Source organism: Canis lupus, chromosome 2, assembly GCF_011100685.1.
Source record: "Canis lupus familiaris isolate Mischka breed German Shepherd chromosome 2, alternate assembly UU_Cfam_GSD_1.0, whole genome shotgun sequence".
Taxonomy (NCBI): domain Eukaryota; kingdom Metazoa; phylum Chordata; class Mammalia; order Carnivora; family Canidae; genus Canis; species Canis lupus.
In genome coordinates, this window is record NC_049223.1 from 14,755,910 (window position 1) to 14,781,241 (window position 25,332).

Consider the following 25,332-nt stretch of genomic DNA (forward strand, 5'->3'; position numbering starts at 1 on the left):
ACCAATTTTTTTTTTTTTTTTTTTAAAGCCTGATCTGTGCCACGAGCTTCTGACATTGTTGTTAATCCTCACTACAATTGGGTGCAGTGAATATGTTGTGCCCATTTTGCAGGAGCTGAAACAGCATAGTTAACCACATGCTTTGGGTTTTGCAGGACAATACAGGCTTTTTTTTTTCCCTCAATGTTGGCCCAAATGGCAGACGAAAACATGGCCCAGTCTATTTCTAGTCTCGATTCAGGCTCTCCCCAAAGTAGTCAAGGAGTCATGGAAAGATGGGCCCCATAAAAATCATGTACTGAGGGCTTTCAGTGAAGTCTGGAGGAGAATAAGCAGTGAGAAAAGAAAGAGCCCTTTCCAGAAAGAACTTGGCCTAGAGTCCCAGGCCTGAAAATGTTGCTGGTCGGGCCAACTACACAACAAAAGGAGGACAGAGTAAAGGGATTATGGAGCACCATAGCCACTGTGCTGCTGTTTGTAGGCACCGTATTTTAGCAAATATTAATTGGGGGAAATCGTGCGGTATGTCAAGTGGAAAGATCAGGTTACAAAATTAAAACTCTGAGTCCAAGTCTATAAAAAATAGAAGAAAAAAAACTGGGAGAAAAGCCAAGAGTATTAATAGCAGTAATCATCGACTGGTGAGAAAATTTTTACTGTTTGGAAAAATATTTTCTATATGTTCCACAATGAATATGTATTCTGGTTATAATCAGAGCCCAGCTGATACAGTTACTAGAACAAAGGCGAGGCAAACGTCCCTGATCAAGACGCGGTGTTGGGTTTGGGCTGTCCATCAGTTAAGGGGGGCCCTGGTGGCAAAAGTTGGTGGAGTTGCAGCCTCGTGTAAGAAAATATCGTCTTTGTCTCTCTTTTGCCTTCCCCTCTTCTGTGAGACTGTTTATTGCTTCTGACCTTCTGTTTCCCTTCTTTGTGCTGTTACAGGAGGATCAGATTAAACAGACGTGCTTGCTGTGTCTGTGACTGAGACTGGTTTCTCTTTTCCGTCCTCCTGCACCGTGAACCAACTGGATAAGAGGGAAGAAAAATGAGGGAGAGACATAGTCACCTGTATTGTCTGAGGTCCCTCAGGGGGCCCTGTTGTGTTCCAGATGATTCTGCTATGTCAGGTTTACTCCTGGATCCTAAGTGCCCCCCAGGGAAAAGGCTCCCGTGCAAACAAGCTGTGGGAATTTCCAGCCCCTGACCATTGCATGTGTGGAACTTCCAGTAGCTGGAGGCTCCATGGAGCAGCTGCCCTGGATGATGCTCATGGCCAGAGCACTTCCTTGGCTGTGTGTCCTCTTCAGTCTAGGGGCCCCACAGAGGAAATGCAGAACCCCTGACTCTGGGGAAGTGTGCTTGGAGTAGCCATTTCGGCCACTGGAAGAAATAATTTTCATGTTTTAAATGGCAAAATGTAAATCTTTTGGTTGGGAAAAGCAATGCATGTTTCTCATTTCAAGTTTTAGAAATCTAGAACATTTTCCATCTATTTTTGGAAGAACAGAGGAAATCTTTCTGGGTCTCTAATGAAGTCTTTATTTCATTAATTTGCCTTGAAGAAATTAAATTTTGGGTGAGACACCAGTAAGAATGGTGAGAATTAACAAGACGGGAAACAACAAACGTTGGAGAGGATGTGGAGAAAGGGGAACTCTCTTGCACTGTTGGTGGGAATGTGAACTGGTGCAACCACCCGGGAAAACTGTGGAGGTTCCTCAAAGAGTTAAAAATAGACCTGCCCTACGACCCAGCAATTGCACTGCTGGGGATTTACCCAAAGATACAGATGCAATGAAACACCGGGACACCTGCACCCCGATGTTTCTAGCAGCAATGTCCACAATAGCCAAACTGTGAAAGGAGCCTCGGTGTCCATCGAAAGATGAATGGATACAGAAGATGTGGTCTATGTATACAATGGAATATTCCTCAGCCATTAGAAATGACCAATACCCACCATTTGCTTCAACGTGGATGGAACTGGAGGGTATTATGCTGAGTGAAATAAGTCAATTGGAGAAGGACAAACATTATATGGTCTCATTCATTTGGGGAATATAAAAAATAATGAAAGGGAATAAAGGGGAAAGGAGAGAAAATGAGTGGGAAATATCAGAGAGGGTGACAACACATGAGAGACTCCTAACTCTGGGAAAGGAACAAGGGGTAGTGGAGAGGGAGGTGGGCGGGGGGTGGGGTGGGGTGACTGGGTGACAGGCACTGAGGGGAGCACTTGACTGACGGGATGAGCACTGGGTGTTATGCTATATGTTGGCAAATCGAACCCCAATAAAAAAATACAAAAAAAAAAAAAAAAGGAAATGCCAGTGATACAAAAAAAAAAAAAAAAGAGAAAATTTTGGGTGAGAGTGTTTCCTACTCTTTTTTTTCCCTAGATCTTTCTGGGCCTGGCTGATGTTTGTACAGACAGGGGTACTCAAAGAAGTGGGTGACAAACACAGATGAGGGGCTCAGGCACTCCCTATCCCTAAAGAAAATAGGCTACTGTTCTTTCACTGAGTTCTGAGGATTCCTAAGCGTGGCAGGGTTACCCTGGATCCCCCATCGTGGCACAATGGATCTTGACAGTCACCCTTTCTAAAACTGAGTATCTTCTGTATAAAGTGAAGATTATATTATGCTGTTTCCCAAAGATGTTGTGAGGAGCATTTAAAGTATTGGATGTGAACCTGATTTGAAAATAAAAATATTCCAAACACAAGATCTTGTTTGTATTCCTTCTATGATCCCATACATGTCCAGTTGGGAAAGACCATAGAGAAAAGACTGTTAGGAGGCCGGTGGGCTAGAGAGGCTTCCTATAGGTTGGGTGGGGCTTGAAGAGGCTATAGGGAAGTGGCACAGTCATCCAGATTTGGGAAAAACCAGGAGCAAAGACACCCAAGGGAACATGGTATATGGGCTCAGGAGGCATCAAGAAAAAATGGTTGAACCAGACAGGAAGTATTGAAGAATGACAGAGAAGGAGCTGGGGTACATAGGGGCAGACACCAGGGGAAGGGTCCCAAAAGCCAGGTAGAACTGAGTCTCCAAAGAAAGAACATATCTACCCTAGCAGTACTCCAAACCCTAACATCCAACTGTCTTCTCAGTGCCATGCCATCTGGTAAGCTGCTGATCAATTGCCTGTGAGGAAAAACTGAAAATCTGTTTCCAGATATCTTGGAAACTGTCAGAGGGTATATACATTTCAGTTGTTATTTCAAGATACCCTTGTTAAATAAAGATAACTCAGGAACAGGAATAATATTTTTTTTCTTGAATTTCTGAGAGCATTAATTGTGGAAAATTATGCAGGACAACAATTTTTTTTATCCTTAATCTTTATGGAAATACTAAACAAACGAAACATTCAGGGTCAGAAAGGATAGGATTACATGCTTAGAAATGTTATGAATTTTGTGAAAAGATAGATCAAATTATAGGGCCAGCCAACCTCTCTTCACTTGTAGCTTCAAAGCACTCCTTTTCTGGAGTTGAGTGGTTTTGTTTGTTTGTTTGTTTGTTTGTTTAATCTTCCCCTAGTGTTTGCACAGCTGGTGCCAGGTCCCATGCCAACTAGGTCATGAACATGGTATCACTGATTTAATGAAGGTTTGACTAAGAAGGGAGGCAGCAAGGCAGATGGATAACAGGACAATAATAATGAAAGATGCATATTTATGGACTTCCAGAAGCACAATTTTTTTTAGTGCAACTTGATGGATTCCACATTTTTCACATTTTCTTCAGCCATCTTACAGATTTTTTTTTCAATTCTTCCACAAGTCTCAAATGCTGTTTTTCCATGATTTGTAATGCCTGTTAAATTGTCACTGGCTTATGTTTGTTTAGACACATATGAAATGTTTATATTCTTTTGGCAAGTAGCAGTTCAGATTTTTTAAAGACTATGCCTGCAAGTGAAGCCAGAATGTGAAACGAACCAACAGGAGATCCCAGGCAGTTGGCAACTAGAGAGTGTTTATGGGTCAGTTAGGTGCTATCACAAAACCCATCAGTCTGACCAGTGGGGACTTTCTTCTAAGTGGGAAATGTATTTGTAGGCATAACCATTTCTTTAACAAACCTTAACTTAGTGCATTCTTGAGGTCAGATTGCATTCAACTTGAGCTTTCCATGTAAAGTTGCAGTAAAGGCAGCCCCAACCACTTCTGGCCCAGCAAGACAGGGAAGAGAAGAGAAAAAACTCAGCAGAGCAGAGCTGCCCTGCCATGTGGGCCATCCCTTTGTGAAGCAGAGGGCATTCTGATAACAGCTCTTTGGGATCTGAGCTCCTCAGCTCAGTGTTACACATAGAATCTATAGGTCTAAGGCTGGAAGCAATTTTGCCATGATGATGTTAGTTTTGAATTTGATAGATTTAATTTAAATCGATGTCGGAACATGAGGAACTCTCTTAACATTAGAGATGAGAGCTGCAACTTCACCCACTTATTTCCATTCCATGTCCATCAGGATTGCCTAGATCTCACAGGAACATTCTCTCTGGCAGTGGTAAATTGAGGCAGGACTGTGTATCTGCTGACCAAGAGAAGAATGACCAAATGCTTCAGGAAAGAGGTCAACAGACTATGGCCATTCATCTACTGCTCTCCTTGACTTGGGAGTCTTTTTTTTTTTTTTTTTAAAGATTTGTTTATTTGAGAGAGAGAATGCACAGGGGGAGGGGCAGAGGAAGAGGGAGAGAGGAACCCCAAGCAGACTCTGTACTGAGTGTGGAGCCCAGCACGGGGCTTGATCCCAGGACCCTGAGATCATGACCTGAGTCAAAACCAAGAGATGGTTAGTTTTGGCTGACTGTAACTGACTGAGCCACCCAGGCACCCTAGAAGTCTTCTTTTTAAATGAGAAGCCATTTCAGGACCACAGGAGCCAGTAATGAAGACAGGAGGTTTGTTCTTTCTGAGGCTAGAACATTTTGCAGATGACTTTTCTAATCTCACCAGGGTGCTTTTATGACATCACTTAAACAGAGTCAGGGTGAAGTAAAGATACTTAAATGGAAATATTTATTTCCTTAAAACTATAACATAATTTTCCCTCTCTAACTTTGAGAAGGAACATTGGGAGGGAATGAGGACAAGGTGACATGAACACTTGAACTTATTACAAATCCTAGGGTGTGATTGCAGAGCATCCTGGATCCGGTTCCAGTTCATGAAACCTCACATCCCTTTTTCCACTCAGACAGGTCCTTGCCCTCACAGTGTTTCTTCCAGCCTTGCCTGGAGAGGAAGGGAAGCAGGAGCAACAGAAAGAAGCATGACAATCCCAATATTCATAGGTTCAAACCATAGGTAATTAACCAAAACAACCAGGGGCACCCAGGATTAAGTTTTGTTTCTGAGATCCAAGGACTCTATCCTTTTGCCTTAAGACTTTTCTCTTCTTTACTCCGAGTCCTTAATAGCTTCAGCAATAGTAAACAACTCATATAAGGATGAGTCACTTAGTTAAACACCTTCACCTCTGAAAATTTGGGTTCCCCACGTGGGTGACCTGATTACCTATATTCACAGGAAACCCAGCCTCAGATCACAGTGAGCCACTGAAACTGTGTCTCTGCCCTGTCCTAGGGAACTTTCCCGCTAATGTATGGTGTAACTGGCATGGTCATTTTTCTCTCACTGCTGTCTGTTCTGTCTCCCCACAAAATGTTGCCCTAATCCTCCAAAATTTTGTCCAAGTGGAGAGCAAACTCATGCTTTTTCCCTCTGGTGCATTGCCTTCACCAGCAACTCACATCAGAAAGCACCTCTTGCTCTGTTGTTTGGAATACCCTACTGTGAAAAGCAATGGCAAATCACCATGGCCCATACTGTCTCTCCTCCGCTTCGAAGCCCCTTTTGCCCTGTTCACTGGACACCCACCCACTCATGGGGAAGGGTACAGACAAGGTCACATTAACATCATTGGACCTCTCCTCAGAGGTGAGTGTGCCAGGGCCCGCAGTAGCTGTGATGAATGGACGCACCGTCGATTTTGGCCATGTCAGCCAAAGTCCCTCAAGGAAAGCCTCTTACCAGTAGTTCATCCCTTCTGTCTCTTTAGCAATTTTCTTGGCACATAGAATTGCATCTGTGAGATCATCTGTGATCAAGGCTGTAAGAGAGAGAGGAGTATAGTATTAGCTGAGACTTATCTGAGGAGAAGCCCTGCTCAGGTTTCCTTCACTTTTCTCACTGTTTTTTTTTTTTTCTTTTTTTTGGGGGGGGGGAACAAGAGGGTGGGAAAAGCTTTAAGCCATATTCTTATTTTTGTTGAGCTTCTTCACAAATCAAAGAATTTTTCTTAAAAATTTTTATTTCTCGAATAGCCACATCTTGGCTTCTTGAAATTTCAATCCTAAAGAGTTTTTGGAAATATGTTTAGAATAGACACAGGAGGGGAATGTTTTTTTGTGTCCTAAAGAAATACACAAGAGGACAGTACAATGTTTTCTCTACTTGGGTTACTTTGACACATATGATCTCTTTATAGGTAAATATTAAACTTGTCTATTTAACTTTCCAATGTGTGCATTAAAAAAAATTCTATCCAAGGTAGTTTTTCATATGCAATTTTTTTTATGTCAGGCCCATTAATCTGTTATTTTTCTGTGGTTTTCAGACATAACAGATCTTCTGATTGCAAGTGAATTCATTGGTCTCAGTATTCTTTAATGCTTGCCCAGAAGTGGCCTCAAAATGCTCAATGCAAACATGATGGAAAAGGCAAATAAATAGAAAGTCAACATCACTTTTTTTGCATGGTGGGTTCTTCAGAAGTAAATACAGACATGGGCTTGGGGTGCAGAGTATTTATTAGAGATCCATATCTGTGAAAGAAAGGGGGCCGAAGCAGGACTGGGCAGATGGAGATGTCCAGTTGTGATGTAGGCCCATCGAAGTTGCCCAAGTTGTGTCCAAATGGCTAAGTCTTTATGACTCCTGCTCACTCAGTCCCTGGATGTAGACTGCCCAAGAGGGGCACAATGCTAGATGGGGCAGTCCTCTGCAGCTAAGAGAATCCTAAAGGAGGTGTCAGGTAGGCTGTCTATGAATCACACAGATGCCATTGGAACCAGACATCTTCCCCTTAGGGGAATCTGGGCAGTCCATCTCTGCCCATCACCACCACCAATCAAAGACATAAAGCTTACACCATTTGGTATCATTTTTATTTGTCAATGAGACAAAGATTTTTGACAGGTAAGGTAATGTTCCATGTTGACAAGGGTGCAATGACATAGACATTCTTCAGAAGTTGCTGGTAAGAGTAAAATGGGTTCAACTTTTCAGGAAAACAATTTAATAGTATGTGTCAAAGAGCCTTAAAGTGATTCTTATCTTTTTGCCTAGTAATTTTCTCTTTCTGGATCTATCTTAAGGAACTAATTATGAATCATGATAAAGATTTATTTACAAAGTAATTTACTGCAGATTTGTTTACAAGAGGAAATTTATTTCCAAGTGGAAAATACCTAATTGCCTTATAATTAGGGGGGATTCACATTAATAATAATACTTCCATAGAATGAAATAAGGTGCCATTTAAATCATGTGTTGACATGATTTCCTAATAATGGAAAATGCTCCCCTTATAAGGTTCTCAACATTGTAAAAATATCCTCCTAGAGCCACACTGTATAATATGGTGGCCATTAGCTACATGGGACCATTTAAATCTAAATTAATTGATACAATTAGAACTTCAGTTCCTCAGTTGCTCTCACTACATTTCAGATGCTTTATAGCATCTTTATTGTGGCTAATGGTTCTCATAGTGGATAGCCAGAGGACATTCCCATTGTCACAGAAAGTACTATTGGACAGCACTGGTTTAGAGAGAAAATAAAAAGATACCATAATCACCGATATTTGAAGGGTTAGCTCTGAATTGTGCAATCACTGAATGCTTTTCAATCTTAGCTGCATATTTCCAAACTATTTACAATAGAAACACATTATTTTTACTTTCAGAAAAATATAACCAAAAAGAATAACGTTAGCCTAAATGGATCACTACAATACAAAATTATTTTGTAAACTCAGTTGAAAATGGAGTTTTTTTTCTTGAGTATGCCTGTTTAGTTGGGAATTTGGTTGCTTTCTCAGATAAGCTTAACTAGAAGATAAAGGCAGTGATAGATTTCTTTCAAGCAAATTCAAAATTTTGGTTTTTAAAAATTCAAAACAAAATTATATTAACCAAGAGAAAATGAACAAAAGATATGACCTATAGGTGATAACAAATTGAGGTAATCTGCAAATTCACTAGCATTTGATACACAGTGAAAAATTAAGCTTTGTTAGCTTATAAATCTTTCGCCTTATTTCTAGAGACATGAGTAGCTACAATAGTAATTGCTGCTCCTAAGAGCCAATCTTTATAGAAAAGTTACTCTGTGTTTAGTTCACGTTAAGTCTCTCCATGTATTATCTCTGTTCAGCCTCCGAACAACTATGGGGGTGAGTAGCATGATTAGCCCTTTAAGCTGAAGTCCACACCCAGTGAATGAGCCTGCATTCAAACCTGGGGCTTAAATCCTATTGTCTTCTATTATTTCATTCCAACAATGCAGACACTTAAGCAAAGATTCCTGCTTATGGAATACTATATGCTAATGAAGTTAATAATAAAAATATAAATACCTTATTAATTTTAAGGAATTATTTCTCTATTAGGAGATTATCCAAACTTAAGTTCTTGGCACCTGATACACGTTCAAATTACATAGAAACACTTTGTGCTGACAAATGCTCGGTAGGTGCTGAGATACTGTTTGTGTTAGAAAGTGGTTGGAGTCTGTTTCCTAGGGGAAGAGGGTCCAGTGGGGCCTCAAGGGGTGGAAAGGACACGAAGCACGCATAGTGAGGAGGAAATAGAGAGTATTCTTTGTGCCAGGACTGGAGCATACCGAAGGTGTGTCCCCAAAGCAGGAGGCTTGTGTTTGGGGGAAGGCAGGTTGCTTGGCGGGAGATGCTATGGACCACTGCGGGAGGAGGAGGAGATGTGCCAGGTCCAGGTGGCGGAGACCTTGTCAGGTTCGTTTGTCAGTCTCCCACTTTGCTATAGCGTTTCGTTGCTCTAAGGAGATGTTTTGAAAGTGCTAGTTGGACATGACTTTGAATCAGCTTCGGAAACTACGTTAAGGAAGATGGGGGCTGGGAAGGAAGGACCTGATGCGCTGAGACCTGAAGACACAATGGAACGGCCACAGAGGGGCAGCAGAGGGGCAGGAATGAGTCAAGAAGGCAAGTCTTTATAAAGGTCGGTGCCAAGAATTGCTTCTGCTCAATTTACTTTAAATAGACAAGTCTGTGCAGTCCAAGGGTTCTGTTGCACAGCAAAGCATTATTAATCTGAATAGCTGATTCTCTCACATCAACAACGGAAAACAGCAACAATCTACACAAAAGGAACGACTTATTTTCAGGTAAGTTTGTTCTGCTTCAGTCTCTCTGTCTCTCCCAGCATCCTCTTGCCTCCCACGTACAATATCACTATCAAGCCCACAATTTACATCTTCTTCCTCTCTCTGGAGTGACAAAGGCCAACTAGAATACCAAGCTGAGGAGAAATAGAGATTAATATAAGTAGACGAGACAGATACAAGAGACAACAATCACCTTCCTTTTCCTTAAACATCTCTTACTTTAAAGAGGTCTATGCTGTCGGAGGAAAATAAGGATTGATACTATGTTATCGTGTGTGTCTAAATATGTGTGTGTGTAGACACACATACACACGCACACACACACACACAAATATTCTGTCCAAATAGTTTGGGGAAGGTAGGCAGGAATTTTGGAAATGTGACTTGGTATGGGAGTGAGGAGATAGCATAGCTTTGGAAGATGGACAGGAGGTGTGTGTGACTCGTACATGTGTGAAACATCATGTTTCTCATAAAGATACTCTAATGCTAACTTGTTTCCGGGTTCCCATGACAAATGTCCCTATGTCTGTAATACGTGGGACAGAATGACATTGTCCATAATTAAAGCTTCTCTGGCCTGAGGCTGAGGAAGGCCAGCTACTAAGGGGTGATTAGGATATAAAACCAACATCCTGTTTTCTATTTTAAAGCTGTCTCTAAAAATCCCATGCTCTTTATGATGAGAAAGCAGATATGAATGTTCCTTCACCTCTAACCATGAACTGTCCGACATTTTAATTTCCTAGAATTCAAGATTGTCTTGCAGATATATGTTTGCCCCAGACTTCCGTATTTGAAACTAAATTGAACAATATTAAATTAGTCAATTGCATGTAAAGTCAAGCATGGACATGATGGAGTAACAGATTTTCTTTCCCACTGTAAATAACTAGAAAACTAGACAAAACATATGAGCACATTAGTTTCAGGCATTAGGAAAAAGGCAAGGCAGGATCATGACCCTTGAGAGATAGAAACCAAATGAGGGGAGTCTTATGATTGCCATGACTTTCTGCCCAGAGGCACTTGTCAGACCAGAAAGGCAAAACCCAGGCAGGAGATGGCAATTTAAGTGGAGGAGACAAAGGTAGGAGGCCAAGGCAGCTGCAATTTTGTGGAGAAGAGTACCTGAGAGTAAAAGCCCACCCAGAAGAACACCAGAAATCTGCATAGGGAATCTACTGGGTCTTTGGCCGAAGGCTTAAACTGGGCTTGCAAAGAGTAAAACTCCATGAAACCAGTTAGAAAACAATTACCAGGGACCTGTACAAATTACAGAGCTCACACAGGCCTGGGAGACATTTGATTTCTGACTAGTCAGAAGGGAGAGATGTTGGTGATCCCTTCGATATTCAAAAGACCCTAGAAAAGCCACACCTTGATAGTAAGATTAAATTAGCCCCACTGTAAAGTTGACTGTCAAACTTCCCCACCACAATTTAAAAGCGAGTCTTAAAGGGGTCAAGCTGATCAGAATTAACTACTTGCCAAGATGAAATCCAACACTCCTTAAAGAAAGAAAACATAATCCAGACACTTAGAAATGTAACATATACTATGTTTAGTATCCAACAAAATGTTATTGTATGTGCAAAGAGGTATAAGAATGTGAGCCATAACCAGGGGAAAGATCAGTCAATGTTAAGACTCAGAAATGACACAGTTGATTGAATTGCCAGGCAAAGGATTTAAAACAATTTATAAATCTGCTTACTTATATCAAAGACTTAAAGAAAAACATGCATAAAATGAGGAAAATGAGAGATCTAAAGCAATTACCTAGCACTGAATATATACAATCTCTGAAATAAAACATTCAATTAATGAACTTAATAGATTAAGCACTTCAGAAAAAAGATCAGAGAACTTGAAGATATAGCAATGGAAACTATTGAAAATAAAACCCACAAAAGGAAAAAGATTGAGAAAAATGAAGAGCCTCAGTGACCTGTGGGACAACACCAAATGATCTAATAGATGCATCATTAAAGTTTTAGGAGAAAAGATGAAAATTAGGAACTCAGAGATCCAAAATATTAATGAATAGCAAGCAAGATAAACACAAGAAAACACACATCATGATCAAATTGTTGAAAATTGGAGGTTAAAGGGAAATCTTAAAACAGAGGGAAAGAAAATAGAGACATCACACAAAGGGGGTGGAAATAAGAAAATCAACAATTTCCTTTTTTTTTTTTTTAAGATTTTTATTTATTTATTCATGAGAGACACAGAGAGAGACAGAGACAGAGACACAGGCAGAGGGAGAAGCAGGCTCCCTGTGGGGATTCCTATGCAGGACTCAATCCCAGGACCCCAGAATAATGACCTGAACTAAAGGCTGATGCTCAACCACTGAGCCACTCAGGTGCCCTGAATATCACCAATTTCTCATAATAAACAAAGTGAACCCGAAGGCAAAGGGATATCTTTAACAAAATTAGAGAAAAGTATCTGCCAGCCTAGAATTTTACATAAATATCCCTCAAAGAGAAAATAAAATATAGACATTTCAGCTAGACAAAAGCTGAGAGAATGCTTTCCAGTAGACCCCCACTCCAAAAAAAATATTGAAGGATTTTTTTAAAGATTTATTTATTTATTTTAGAGACAGAGTGCATGAGCAGCGGGAGGAGCATAGAGAGAGGGAGGGGGGAAGCAGACTCCCCCTTTTATTTGTTTATTTATTTATTTTTAAAGATTTTAGTTATTTATTCATGAGAGACACAGAAAGAGGCAGAGACATATGCAGAGGGAGAAGCAGGCTCCATGCAGGAAGCCTGATGCGGGGACTCGATCCCAGGACTCCAGGATCATGCCCTGAACCAAAGGCAGATGCTTACCACTGAGCCACCCAGGTGTCCCTATAAGTAGCCCCTTTTAAAAAATTATTACTTAGTTGAGTTGACCATGTTTTCTAGTCAAGATTCTTTCTTTAGGAGGTAAATTTTTTGACAACTTGCCTATCTCAAAATATATTCATTCTACACTCACAATATATTGACAATTCAGCTAGCATAGCAGTTTAGATTGGAAATAATTTTTCTTCAAGATTTTAAAGATATTACTCTGTTTTCTTCTACCTTCAACTGTTGATATTGAGAAATCTGATGCTACTCTGATGCTTAATATTTCATATGGAACATGTTTTACTGTCTCTTTGAAAACTACACCGTATTCTATTTCTCTCTAGTTCTCTAAAATTTCATGAGGATGTGCCTTAGTGTGAATCTACATTAATCGACTCTACTGGTTATATGATGGCCCTTATAAATTGGAAACATATGCCTTTCAGTTCTGGAAATGTTTTTTAAAGATTTCATTCTATCTACTTCAGATTCATTTATTTTTCTCATCCTTATTTCTCCTATTTTCCATCTATCTCTCTCCTTTTCATTCTGATTTTAGAAAGATTTCCTTAATCTTATCTTCCAACCTATCGAGTTTTTTGTTTCTGCAATCATATTTTGAATTTCCAAGAGCTGTTCTCTAAATACTTTTTATAAAGCATCCCCTTATTTCATTGATATGACATGCTATTAATATGAAGATATCAATGATAGTTTCCTTTTTCATTTGAAATTTTCATTTCCCTGTATATCTGCTTTTGACAAGTGCCTTCTATCTGATTTTGGTTTTTGTTTTGTTTAGTTTTTGTTGTATTTTGTCTCATTCTTTCATGTTAATGACTCTTCTGTGAAGCCTGGTGATCCTCGGTTATCTGCACTTATTTAAGAAAGAGAGACTAAAAAAAAAAAAAACAACTGATTAGGAATTCTGTACACAGATATGGGGATTCTTAACTGTGTATCTCCCTATAGAGAAGTCTGGAGACTTCATGGAGAGCTCCTACTCAGAATCGTTAGTTATTTCCTTTTCGCCTGTCTGAATTTTCCAGAACAGAATCTTCTCTTTTGGAGAGTCTAGCCTGGCTTCCACCATTCTAGGATCTAAGTGGAGGAAACCGACTGGGACTATGGAAACTTGAATTTAATCTCCTGTGTCTTCACTATAGAACTCTCACATCTACAGGTTGCTGAATACTCACTCTGTCCAGAAGGGAAAGCTCCAGTATCCTGCCAGGATTGAGAAGAAGCAGTCAGTAGCTGAATGGAGTCAGGAAGGGAATCTGATGGCCTAGCTTTTCCTTAATTGGACTTCTGATTGGTCCTCCTATTTTCTACCTACTTTCATTCCAGTTTCCAGAATGAGCTGACTCTGCTGATTTCTGAGCCCTTTTAGGATCCTATGGTTGCTTCTTGGCTTTCCCACTGTCATTTTAGGACTCAAATTTCTCTAATTACTAAATTAGCCAGGACTTGTCCTCCTGTTCTTCAGCTTCTAAAAACATACATGTCCAGTTGCTGTGTTTAACTGGAAGACTCCATCAGCAAGGTGTTGGGAATGCTAATGATATTGACCATGAATGGGGAGGGATTTAAAAGTCGTACCTGTAGAAGGTGAAGATACTGAAGTTTTTACCCAGAAGAAATTAAAGATGAGAAATATCTACTAGTCATTTTCAAGCATTTTATAAGTTTCTATGTATAAAGTTGAGCAAATTTGTTCTGAATAAATCCAAGAGGAAAAACTAGAATTCACAGAAGAAAGCTGTAAAGAGGTGGATTTTGATCCAACAAAAAAAATGTTCTAAATTAGGAATTGGTCCATAATTGTGTGATCTGCTTCAGGAGTTAGCATTCTGTCGTAATGTAGGTTTAGAGACAATTTGCAAGAAAATTAACATATTGTTCAATCATTCATACATTCAAACATATGTACTTGGTTATCCTGTATGTGTCAGAGATTAAAAGTTTATTTCCTGTTCCTAAGGAGTTTGCCACAGAATGAATACCTTAGAAATTTTTATTTTCATCCTTGCTCCTCATTCCCTCCATTCATTTATTCCATGAATATTTATTGAACCCCAAAACTATGTCCAAGCATTAAGGATATATCAGTGAACAAAACAGAAAACCCCTGCCCTCGTGGAGCTTACTTTGTAGAGAGAGGGGTAGGATCTGTTGAGTATCTCTTGCATGTTTTCCATGCCTCCAGACATGATCATCATTCAGGTCTTTCTGTCTCTCACCTCAACACTTGCAATGGCAATATATCATACTCTGTTTGCACATTAATCATTCTGGAGCAATGCTTAATCAACTGACCTCTGCTGATAATCTTATTGCAGGCAGAAATCAGTATATAAGTCCTACCTGGCTTCCCAGGTCCTTCATAGTCAGGTAGTAATCAATCTTTCCAACCCCATGTCCTGTTATTTGTCTTCACATCCTCTTTGTTCTAGATAACACAAATGTCTCACACCTCATGCATGCACCTGCATGCCTCATACCTACTGCCCACATATAACCTTTTGGCTTTTGTTGTTTCCTTTATCCAGACTGACTCTTCCCCATCTCTAAATGTCCAAATCTTACCTATCTTCCAAGTCTTAGATTAAGTATCATTGTGTCTACAAGACTCTCCATGACTTTATCAATGAATGTCTCTGCCCTCTGAAGTTCTTAACACTCAACCTATACCTGTTTATAGTCATCTAACTCCATAAAGCATATATTCTCTTTCATATATGTGTGTGTCTGATGTTTTCTGCCAGCCTCAATTCTATGTACATAGATGATTGAAGCAGAAGTCTTGGAAGTGAAGTCTAGCTTAATTTCTACTGTTTAAGAAATTTAAGTGTATTTATTTATCTCATTCTGTATAAAGAAGCATAAATGCATAGTCTGAGTAAATTGCTTATGGAAAGCAGTTGGCAAACAGATTTCTCCTTCTTATCAAACATATTTAATGTCTCTATGCATGAAAGGATAGTAAGGTCATTTGTCTACCCTTCTGCCTTCATGGTTGTTTCATAAAAACCATCTTAGAAGGAATAAGGCATCTTTGGGCAAGTAGGCCACAGGACTCTGAATGTCACCCTGGGGAACTGTCGAATAATTTATTGGCATGGTATAGACCTACTTGCACATCTGAACTCCAAGTTTTTGTTAAAGCAGAAAATGGGTGGATATTCCACTATCAACTTTCCTGCTTTTATCCTTGAGGACATTATTTTTAGAAAACCAAAACCGTACCTGAGCAGGCAACGTGACAGTGGTTCTTCTCTTGTAGCTTAGCACGTCTGCACCACGTGAAACTATTTATCTGAAAAATGCCATAGTCAATGCTTCCATCCTCCAGCTGGGTCTCAGCTGTTGTATTGTAGCGGCTCTCATAGTATGCCATGCAGATCCCTAGAGGGGGAAAAAGCCAGAAATGCCAGTAAAAGAAATGCATTTTTTTCCCTCCAACTCTGCTCTTAGAGGAGAGTTCCCTTATATACATTACAATAATGCTGCGGTCCCAACAGACTTTGGGGAGGGACAGGGCAAGTAGCACACCCATGGGGCACTTCTGAAGCTGCACACCTAGTCAGTGGCTGCACCTGGACGAGACCAGAAGTCAGGTCTGCCCCTACCCCACCAGCAAGGGAGGCATTGTTTTCTCCTTCCCTTGCTGGTGTCATTTGTGCAGGACTTCAGGAGTGAGGACATGAGGGGTAGGGAGGGAGAGAGGTACCCTAGAGAGCATCATTTGAAGAGAACATGTGGGTACCTAGCACACACAGGGGCATCCTTGGTGGGACAGTGCATGGAAGAGCTGGGGACAAACCAAAGCTGGGGGTGTGGGGAAATTTTGACATTTCAGAGGGCGCATCAAAGGTAGAAAAAGAACAGGAAAGGAGAAATCTCACAGTTTCCAAGGCTAAAACCCTGGTAATTGTCCAGGCCAGCCCTCAAAAATATTTTTGCCAGTTTACAGCGAGTGTAGATTTTGGGCTCAGTGACCATGATCAGACAGCCAATCAGGGCCAAGATGCCGGCAGCCTTCATCCCCAGATCTGTTGGAGGCAGAACCTGTCAAAGATCAGAGTAGGTCACACAATTTTGCCTTGTCCTGAGTCCTGAGATTAAGTCTGTTGCTACTGAGAACTTAAAAATATGCCACGGTTGTGGGTAGCCCTGCCTAGATGTTTTCTGTTACTTTTATTTTAAATTTTAGAAACTTCTTTATTTGATTATAATTGATAGTGTTATATTAGTTTCAGGTGTACAACATGGTAATTTGACAAATTATACGTTTATACATTATGCCATGTTTACCACAAGTGCGGCGACCATCTGTCACCATACAACACTATTACATTATCGTTGACTATACTCTCTTTGCTGTGTCTTTTATTCCTGTGACTTATTCATTCCATACCTGGAAGCCTGTGTCTCCCTCTCCCCTTCATCCATTTTGCCCATCCCTCCACTTCTTGTTTCTTTTCATCATTCAGAACCAGCATGGGGAAAAACAAAGTACAGGAATATACAATGCAAGGAGGGAATGAGTGCAGGCTCTCTCCTTAATAGTTTTCTACATGGGCACTTTCAAGTAAATGCTATCATGTTCTCAGGATCAGGTAAGCAAAGAAATGATCCCTCCTTTATTGATGTTCAGTTAGAAACCACAGAGGGCAATACACTTCCAGGATTCCCATTTAATTCTATGAATAGAAAAAAACAGAGTACAAAGAATTAAGCATTCCCTATGTATGTGGAAATACACCCCCCCCCCATTTCAACCAGAGATGAAATACACATGGATCTGAATGGACAACATTAAGATTTATTATTTGAGTGTTTATTGAAGCAAGACAATTTAGCACTTTATCTTTCTTCCATTCTCTTAATACTGTTCCAAATGTGGAAGGATTTTTTTTTTTCAAAAATATCAGTGTTATATTGCAAATGCAATGTTTTCCTGAGCTCCTCCATCATTACTTTATGGGAGCCCCTAAAAAGTCATGATACTGACTGATGAGCAAGAGGAGACAGATGACCATGGGTCATGAGAGGAGGGAATGGTGGTGGTGGGAATACAGAGGCCATAAAGAGACCCCCACTGAATCATTTAAAGTGGTTTCCACTTATAAACTAAGTGGCAGAGTGTTCCATGCCTTGTTGGCTATTGGCTTTCTAGAAGTGCTTCCTCTCTTGAAGCAATGTCTTACCCAAATACGGCAACCTTGATGGGATAGGAGTGGAGTGACATTTCTGATACTGCATGTGATATTCATACATATTTTCATCCAGCATCATTTTCTGCATCTGCCTAGAAATTTCTAAAGCTATTAGTTTCCTCTCTTAGAGTTACATTCTCCAGTTGAAAGAAAGGTGAGGCTAAACACAGGCCTGAGTATTCAGAAAGGGCAGAGAAGAATCGCTATGGGGTCTTTAAAGTAACTAAGCAATAAAATAACAACATGTCGTCTAGAATATATAGAGTACATACTGGTGAATAGCAAGGGTCAGCAAACCAGGCTTGCTTTCTTAAGTGAAGTTTTATTGGAATATAGCTACGCCTACTCAGCAATAGAGTATGGCTGCTTTTCACAGGACTGAACAGTTGTGTTGGAGACCATATGGATCACAAAGTTTAAAATCCTGACTATCTGGGCCTTTTCAGGAACAGTCCCTGATTTACAGCAGTGAGGTGTATGCTAGGCACTGAGAGGGAGACACATGAGGCTTACTATGCAGAGTTTACAAATTAAGTTGGTTTCCATCCCTTGTCTTAGAACCATACTGGTAGCAAACAAAACAAGACCCCACAGCAGTGGTAGCCCCAAGCACAATGTTTGGTGTCCTTCAAGCCGGAGGTTGCCATTGCTTGTTCTTTGGGACAGGTGGCTTCATTGGAATACTTTAGGTCTTATCAAAAAGGCAGATTCCTGGTGCCTACCCCAGAGACCCCGCTCAGGTGATTCTGTGAAAGGAATACTGCTCTACTTACTCAATCAGTAACTGGCAGCTCACATGAGCTTCCTGCACCCCATGAAGCCATTTCTGATTCTTATAAGGCACAAGCGATCTGTCTTCAACCGGAAACCTTTCTTCAGAGCCTTAGAGAGAGAATTCTCAACTCTTGTTCTCAACTGCCTAGAGATTCTAGAATCCTATTTCTTGGTACTTGGGTGATGACTGCATTCTGGGTCTTTCTTACCTCTCTTTTTTCTTCCTCCTCCCCAGCAGCCCTCCTCACCACTCAACTCAGCCAGGACTTCCCATCCAAGTGCAACCTTCTCTCTTAGGCAACAGTCTCCAAACTTGATCACAAATCCCATCAATAAAGAAATTTGAGCATGTACCTCCTGGAGGTATATATCAAATTATAAGTCACACTCATGTTCTTCTGTGCTAATGTTACATAAATTATAAACATATACAAAACTAAAATTTGAAAAAAGGATGAGATGGGGTGAAATTTAAAGTTTCATTTAAAATTACATTATAAATTGTATTATAGTACAAAATGTCTTGTTATAATTTGTTATTATTAATAATGTATTTTTAATGAGATCAACAAAACAATTAAAACATAGGCAAGTGATGTGAAAAGGTATTTCATTAGAGAAAACATGAAGATGGCAAAAATCATAAAGAAAGATGGTCAACATCTTTTGTCATTAGGGAAGTATAAACTGAAACCAAAATGGAACACCACTCACATCTCTTAGTATAACTAAAATAAGTAAGACAATACAAAATGATGATAAAGCTGTAGATAAGTGAGGAGTCTCATTCATCCATGGTGGAAGGCAAAATTATATACTCATTTTGGAAAACAGTTTGGTTTCTGACAAAGTTTCTATGTTTCTGACATAGACTTTCCAATCACATCAACAATCACACTTCTGGTATTTATCCAAGTGAATTGAAAACTTCTGTTCACCTGAAAACAAGTTAACTACATTTATAACAACTATTCATAATCACTAAACACTGCAGGCAACCAGATGTCCTTCAACAGGAGAATCTATAAAAAACTTGGCATATCTATTCAGCGGAATACTACTCTGCCATAAAAAGGAATGAGTTATTGATTCCCACAACATGGATAAGCCTCAAGTGTATTTTGCTTAATAAAAGAAACAACTCAAAAGCCTTTATATTATAGGATTTCACTTATGTGACATTATGAAAAAGGCAAAAAACTATGGGATTGAAAACAGATTAGTGGTTGCCAAGGATTAAGCCTGGGATTGACTACAATGGGAGTGCACAAGGGACGTTTTAGGTCAATGAAACTATTCTCTATGGTACTGGCTTAGTCAATACATGACTCTATGAATTTGTCAAAATCCATTGAACTGTGCACCACGAAGAGGGAACTTTGTTGTATGCAAATTCTTAAAAATCAACCAGGATGTTGGGGATCCCAGGATGTAATGCAGATTGTGACAAATCTAACTGTATTGCAAATGTGGGAGATAACCTCATTAAAGGGAGTGGAAAAAAGAGTTACTGATCTAGAAAATTTTCGAAACCGGTGTTTTCACTGGATCTTTCAGTCTAAGGACAAAAAGATCTGGGTATTGACACTATACAGTAGTCAGTAGATTAGTTTCCTACAGGAGTAAGAGCTAGCAATTCTAAAACTTTTTTACACGTATATTCAGATTAAACAAATGAATAAGTAAATTATGAATAATGGGGGCCAGATTTTACACTGTCAGAGGAGGAAGTTACAAATAAGCAAAAGAAGAAATCTAGAATGAACCCTGTGGTGCTGAATTAGAGTCAGATATTATCTATCTATGTCTATCTGTCTATCTATCTATCTATCTATCTATCTATCTATCTATCTATCTATCTTTTTTTAAAGATTTATTTTTATTTATGATAGACAGAGAGAGAGAGAGAGGCAGAGACACAGGCAGAGGGAGAAGTAGGCTCCATGCCGGGAGCCCGATGCAAGACTCGATCCCAGGACTCCAGGATCGGGCCCTGAGCCAAAGGCAGGCGCAAAACCACTGAGCCACCCAGGGATCCCATCTATCTATCTATCTATCTATCTATCTATCTATCTATCTATCTATCATCTAACGTCAGATAGGTCCACACATGCATAAACACGTATACATATATACATGTATACACACGTACCTATATTTTTCCCTATCTTTCATATGTTTAATAGATGTATCTTCATTACATCTATTGAATGTGTATACGTATGTGTCTTGTAGCTTCGATAGAGAAATAAATGATGATATTTGTATTTGGTGTATACATATCTATTTCTTAACTTCATCTTTTGAGGGGACCTAGAAAATGTGACACTCAGTAATGATGAGCACACTCAGGACTCACATCTTACTTCTAGCACCATTCTCCCATGAAGGAAAACAGGACTTCTTGGATAATTGGCAGATTTCAGGACAGAGGCATGGAAAGTGCAAGATGAGCCTGGAGCATCTTACTAGTGCTAGATATTAAGGAAGTGCTTAAAAAGAGACAAAGAGGGAGGTGTATTATATCCAAGGGACAGAGGAGCCAAACTGAAAGAACTTCAATGGACAAAGCTGGAACAATTTGAACAACCAAATAAATAACTATAGTACTGGATTATAGCTCAGGAAATAAAACAAATATCTATGAGTGCATACTGATATAAATAAATGATTGGATAAATAAATATATGGGGAAAAGGGATAAATCTTACTTACAGAAGAATTCTAAATAATCTATGTAGATAAACCCACCTCCAGGAAATAGAAAATAATTCTCCTCCCTTTGAATAGGGGCTGGATTAAGTGACTTGCTTCCAATGGATGGAATACGGAAAAAGGGAAAATAGTAACTTCATAGTGGAGAAACCTGATGGGCTTCACCTTAGCCAGTGATGAAGGTTATCCTCATCCATGAGGAGACATGTTATGTACCCACTGACAGGATTGATGAGAGGGGCACTTGAGCTCTACGGTTTTCTTCCCCAACATTTAGAAGCACTTTCTAATCATGAGAAAATAAGTCAAACCCCAAATGAAGGATATTCTATAAAATATCTTAACAGTATTCTTCAAATGTGCCAAAGTCCTGAAAAACTAGACTGAGAAACTGTTACAGGATGGAAGAGATTGATGATATGATGATTAAATACAATGTGGTATACTGGATTGGACCTTGGAATCAAAAGAGGTCAATATTGGAAAAACTGGTGAAATCTGAATAAAGTATGTTACTTTATGCCATTCAGTATGGCATAATGTAGTTACTACATTATGCCAATGTTAATTTCTGAGTTTTGACAGATGTGCTGTTGATATGACAGTTGTTAATATCAGGGAAGCTGAGTCAAGGGTATATGGAGACTCTATGCTATCTGGGAAACTTTTCTGTAAATCTAAAATTTTTCCAAAATAAGTTTAAACATCTGCTAGTTCACATACTGCTGATAAGCGCTTATAACAGAAAAGTTGAGCAGATTTGAAACACTTGTGTGGTGTTGTGATTTACACTAAGAAATAATTAATTGGTCTTCATTCTGCTTCTGCACAAAACTCCTAAAACCCTTGGAACTTCCTATGTTAAGAGTGATAAAGGTGTCTTGATATTCCTAATAAATCCCTTTCATGTTAATATTTATGAGTTTATATTAATGAGGTAACTTTTGGAGAGTACCAAAAGATGGGGGCTCATTATCCACAGAACCAACCACAAGACTAGTGGGCTAGAATTTTCATTCCCACACCCCTGACCTCCTAACGGGAAGGGGTCTGGAGGTGAAGTCCAATCCCCAATGGCCAATGATTTAATTCATTGTGCCTATGTAATGAAGGCTTCATAAAGACCCAAAAAGGACGGGCTTTAACGAGCTTCAGGGTTGGTGAACTACAGGAGGTAATGGGAGAGTGGTGTGCCTAGAAAGAGCATGAGGACTCTGCGACCCTTCCCACATGCCTAGCCCTATATATTTCTTCCATTTGACTGTTCTTGAGCTTTATCTCTTTATAATAAACTGTTTCTCATAGTTCTTTGAGTTGCTGTAGGAAATTTATTGAACCCAAGAAGGGGTCTCTCTGGAGCCTCCAATTTATAGCCAATTGGTTAGAAACACAGATGACAATCTGGTCTTTTGACTGGTATCTGCAGTGGTGCACAGTATGTGGGACTGAGCCCTTACCCTGTGGGATCTGACACTGTCCACCTGGAGGTAGGTCATGTCAGAACTGAGTTAAACTGTAGGACACCCAGCAGGGTCTGCTGAGCATTGGAGAATTGCTTGGTGGTACTGGAAAAATACACATGCAAACACACATATTGGACTTATTACTGTAAACTAAAAATGATTAATTTCTGAATCTGACAACCCTTTTACTACTTTGCCAGTGAAAAACCCAACAAACATGTGGCACAAAAGATTTTCGAAATCACTCCTCTTGTTACAAATTATTGCCAAGATTCTACTATTTAAAGGCTTCTAAAATGAATTTTACTAAAATGTAAAATTAACCATATTCATGTTGAATATCATTAACTCTATTGATATAGCCTGATCTTAATTTTTAATAAAACAGAACCACATTGGTGACATCCTGTGCCATCTAAACTGCATAGGTTGCAATAAGCTGACTGGAAGGAATGGATACGTGATTCTCAATCCACTTATCCATGGCCATCTCATTTAAAATGAGATGAAGGACACAAGGGACAGTCAGCTCAGGGAATGTGATGAATGGTGACTGGCCACTGGAATTAGAGGGTAAACCATCCTTATGAGGGGATGGAGCCTTTGTATAAGAAGCTAAGACTTTCTCTGAACATTTTCTCTGTCACTTCTCTGAAATAATAAGGAAAGAAGGTAAAACAATTTTCTTTAAAAATTTATTTTTAGTTCATTGTTTTTTATTGTGTGTGTTTGTTTTTAGAGTTTCTACTGCCATATACATGAGAGAAATATTTTTACGAGTAGAAGAAACTGGAAGGGTAAGAATGCAAGGTCTAAAATCAGACTGCCAGAGTCTGAACTTGCTAACTACTACTTGTTACTTTAAATTCTCTGTGCCCCAGTGGTGTCATCTGTAAAATGGGATGTTATCATCCCATATCAGCATTTTCTTCAGTAGGGTAAGACCAAGGAGGATACATGTAAGCTGTTAGAATACTGCCTGACACATGAGAATTCACTGTATATTGGTTGTCATCATCGTTTATAGGGATTATAACCATGATAAATATTTATTACCATAGAGAAGAAAATGAAGCCTGAAACAAATGCAACAAGGCGGGTTTGGTGGTTATTTTGATGAAAAAATGTGAGACCATTCAGCATAAAGCTTCATCCATCAGAAAGGTTTAGAGGTATCTTTTAGTTAGAGTTCTTTTTTTTTTTAAAGATATTTTATTTATTTACTCATGAGAGACACAGAGAGAGGCAGAGACATAGGCAGAGGGAGAAGCAGGCTCCATGCAAGGAGCCCGATGTGGGACTTGGTCCCGGAACCCTGGGATCTGGCCCTGAGCAGAAGGCAGATGCTTAACCACTGAGCCACCCAGGCATCCCTAGAGTTCTTAATCCAAAGCTTCTGGGCATCTGAAAATCTCCTGTAATTACATGGAAAATGGAGGTATTTGTGTGCATTTTTCTAGGGATGGACTCTAAATTTGACCAAATTCTCAAAGGAATCTGGGGCTTCCAAAATGTTAGAACTGCTACTGGAGCCGGCACAGCCAAGGTTGGACAGCTCTGCCCATGGAGCACTCTGCCCTGGCAGGAGACCAGGCCAGGGATGGGATATGAATCCTTGGTCTGAGTTTCATGTCACACTAATCTTGCACTGGCTCTTTCATGTTTCTATTCTTTGACATTTTTGACATATGCTGAATGCATAATGAAAGTTCTTCAATGTTCCAAACACTCTAAAATTTTCGGGGCATAGTTCAGGACATTAGGTTAACATTGATTCCTCCATGAAACACACATTTACTAAACTTCGTGGTACTCCAAGAATTTCTTCAATCCTTCACGCTGTGACCTTGGGAGAGTCTGTGTGTGTGTGTGTACATGTGCACATGTGTATTAATGTTCGGTCTTTCCCACCACATTGTTGCTACTTTTCCCCCACAAATGCCCACCTATTAGTCAACCTCTTCTCTTTGCCATCATCTTTGCAAACCTTCCCCATTTTGCACTCTCATATGTCAGCATGTCATGTTGTAGCCATTTCCAATTTTTTTTTAAGTCCAAGATAAATGCAAAAAGAACTTGCACTGTGGCTGAACTCTCTTTAACTTCTTGAAAGGAAAATGTCTGTGTGGCATGACTTTTTCCATCACTTAATCCAACTGCGCACTCCCAAAATAAGGAAAATCAGAAACCTAGCAGGCTTACAACCTCTGGCTCCTGTCAGTAGCAAAATGGCTGTTACTGTGGGCCACACAACTGGGGTATGAGGTCCCAGCCAAACTACTTTTAGCCTTCAGCATGTCCCCCAAAAGGAGGGCTCTGTCTTTGCTGGATCCTGGTTATGTTGCCACTATTACATGAGAAAGAAGTTTTATGTGAATAATTCTAAGGATCTTGATTCCCTTGCTGTCATTTTTTTATTGTATCTGAGGTTTGCAGTAATTTGTAAGCATATGTTTAAAATTCCAGTTAACGTTTATCTCCATTCTCAATGCTGGCAGGCTCCCATGATGAGAACTGAATCGTCGGGTGACCTTTCCAATGTATAATTTAGACCCAGGAAACATCGCAATAAAGAATCTGGATTCTTGAAGTTTATAAACGAGAGACAAACTATGTGTAAACAAATAATAAAACCAATCAAATGAGTTTTTTTTTAAGAGGAAGAAACCCTAGAAATGTTGTATAGTACCTTCCTTCACAGATTAAAAAACCAAGGACACCATCAACAAAAAGAAAAGGCAGCCTACTGAATTTGAGAAAATATTTGCAGATCAAATACGTGCTAAGGGGTTAATATACAAAAATGTATAAAAAACTCACACAACTCAAGAGCTCAAAAACAAACAATCCAATTTAAA

At 39.6% G+C, this 25,332-nt stretch overlaps 1 protein-coding gene across 2 annotated transcripts; it reads right to left on the reverse strand.

Moving 5' to 3' along the window:
- Positions 1–738: 738 nt before the first annotated feature.
- Positions 739–18,439, reverse strand: LOC487083 (lysozyme-like protein 1). Of its 2 annotated transcripts, none has more exons than XM_038529922.1 (5): positions 18,296–18,439; positions 16,209–16,371; positions 15,550–15,708; positions 6,054–6,132; positions 739–1,028 (listed from the first exon to the last, which is right to left on the reverse strand). In XM_038529922.1, exons 2-5 carry the CDS (start codon positions 16,345–16,347, stop codon positions 956–958), a joined length of 450 nt encoding a protein of 149 aa, XP_038385850.1. In that variant the 5' UTR covers positions 16,348–16,371; positions 18,296–18,439; the 3' UTR covers positions 739–955. The 2 variants fall into 2 exon arrangements, with proteins under 2 accessions (XP_038385850.1, XP_038385851.1); XM_038529923.1 differs by lacking the exon at positions 739–1,028 and adding an exon at positions 5,012–5,255.
- Between the last annotated feature and the right edge of the window lie 6,893 nt (positions 18,440–25,332).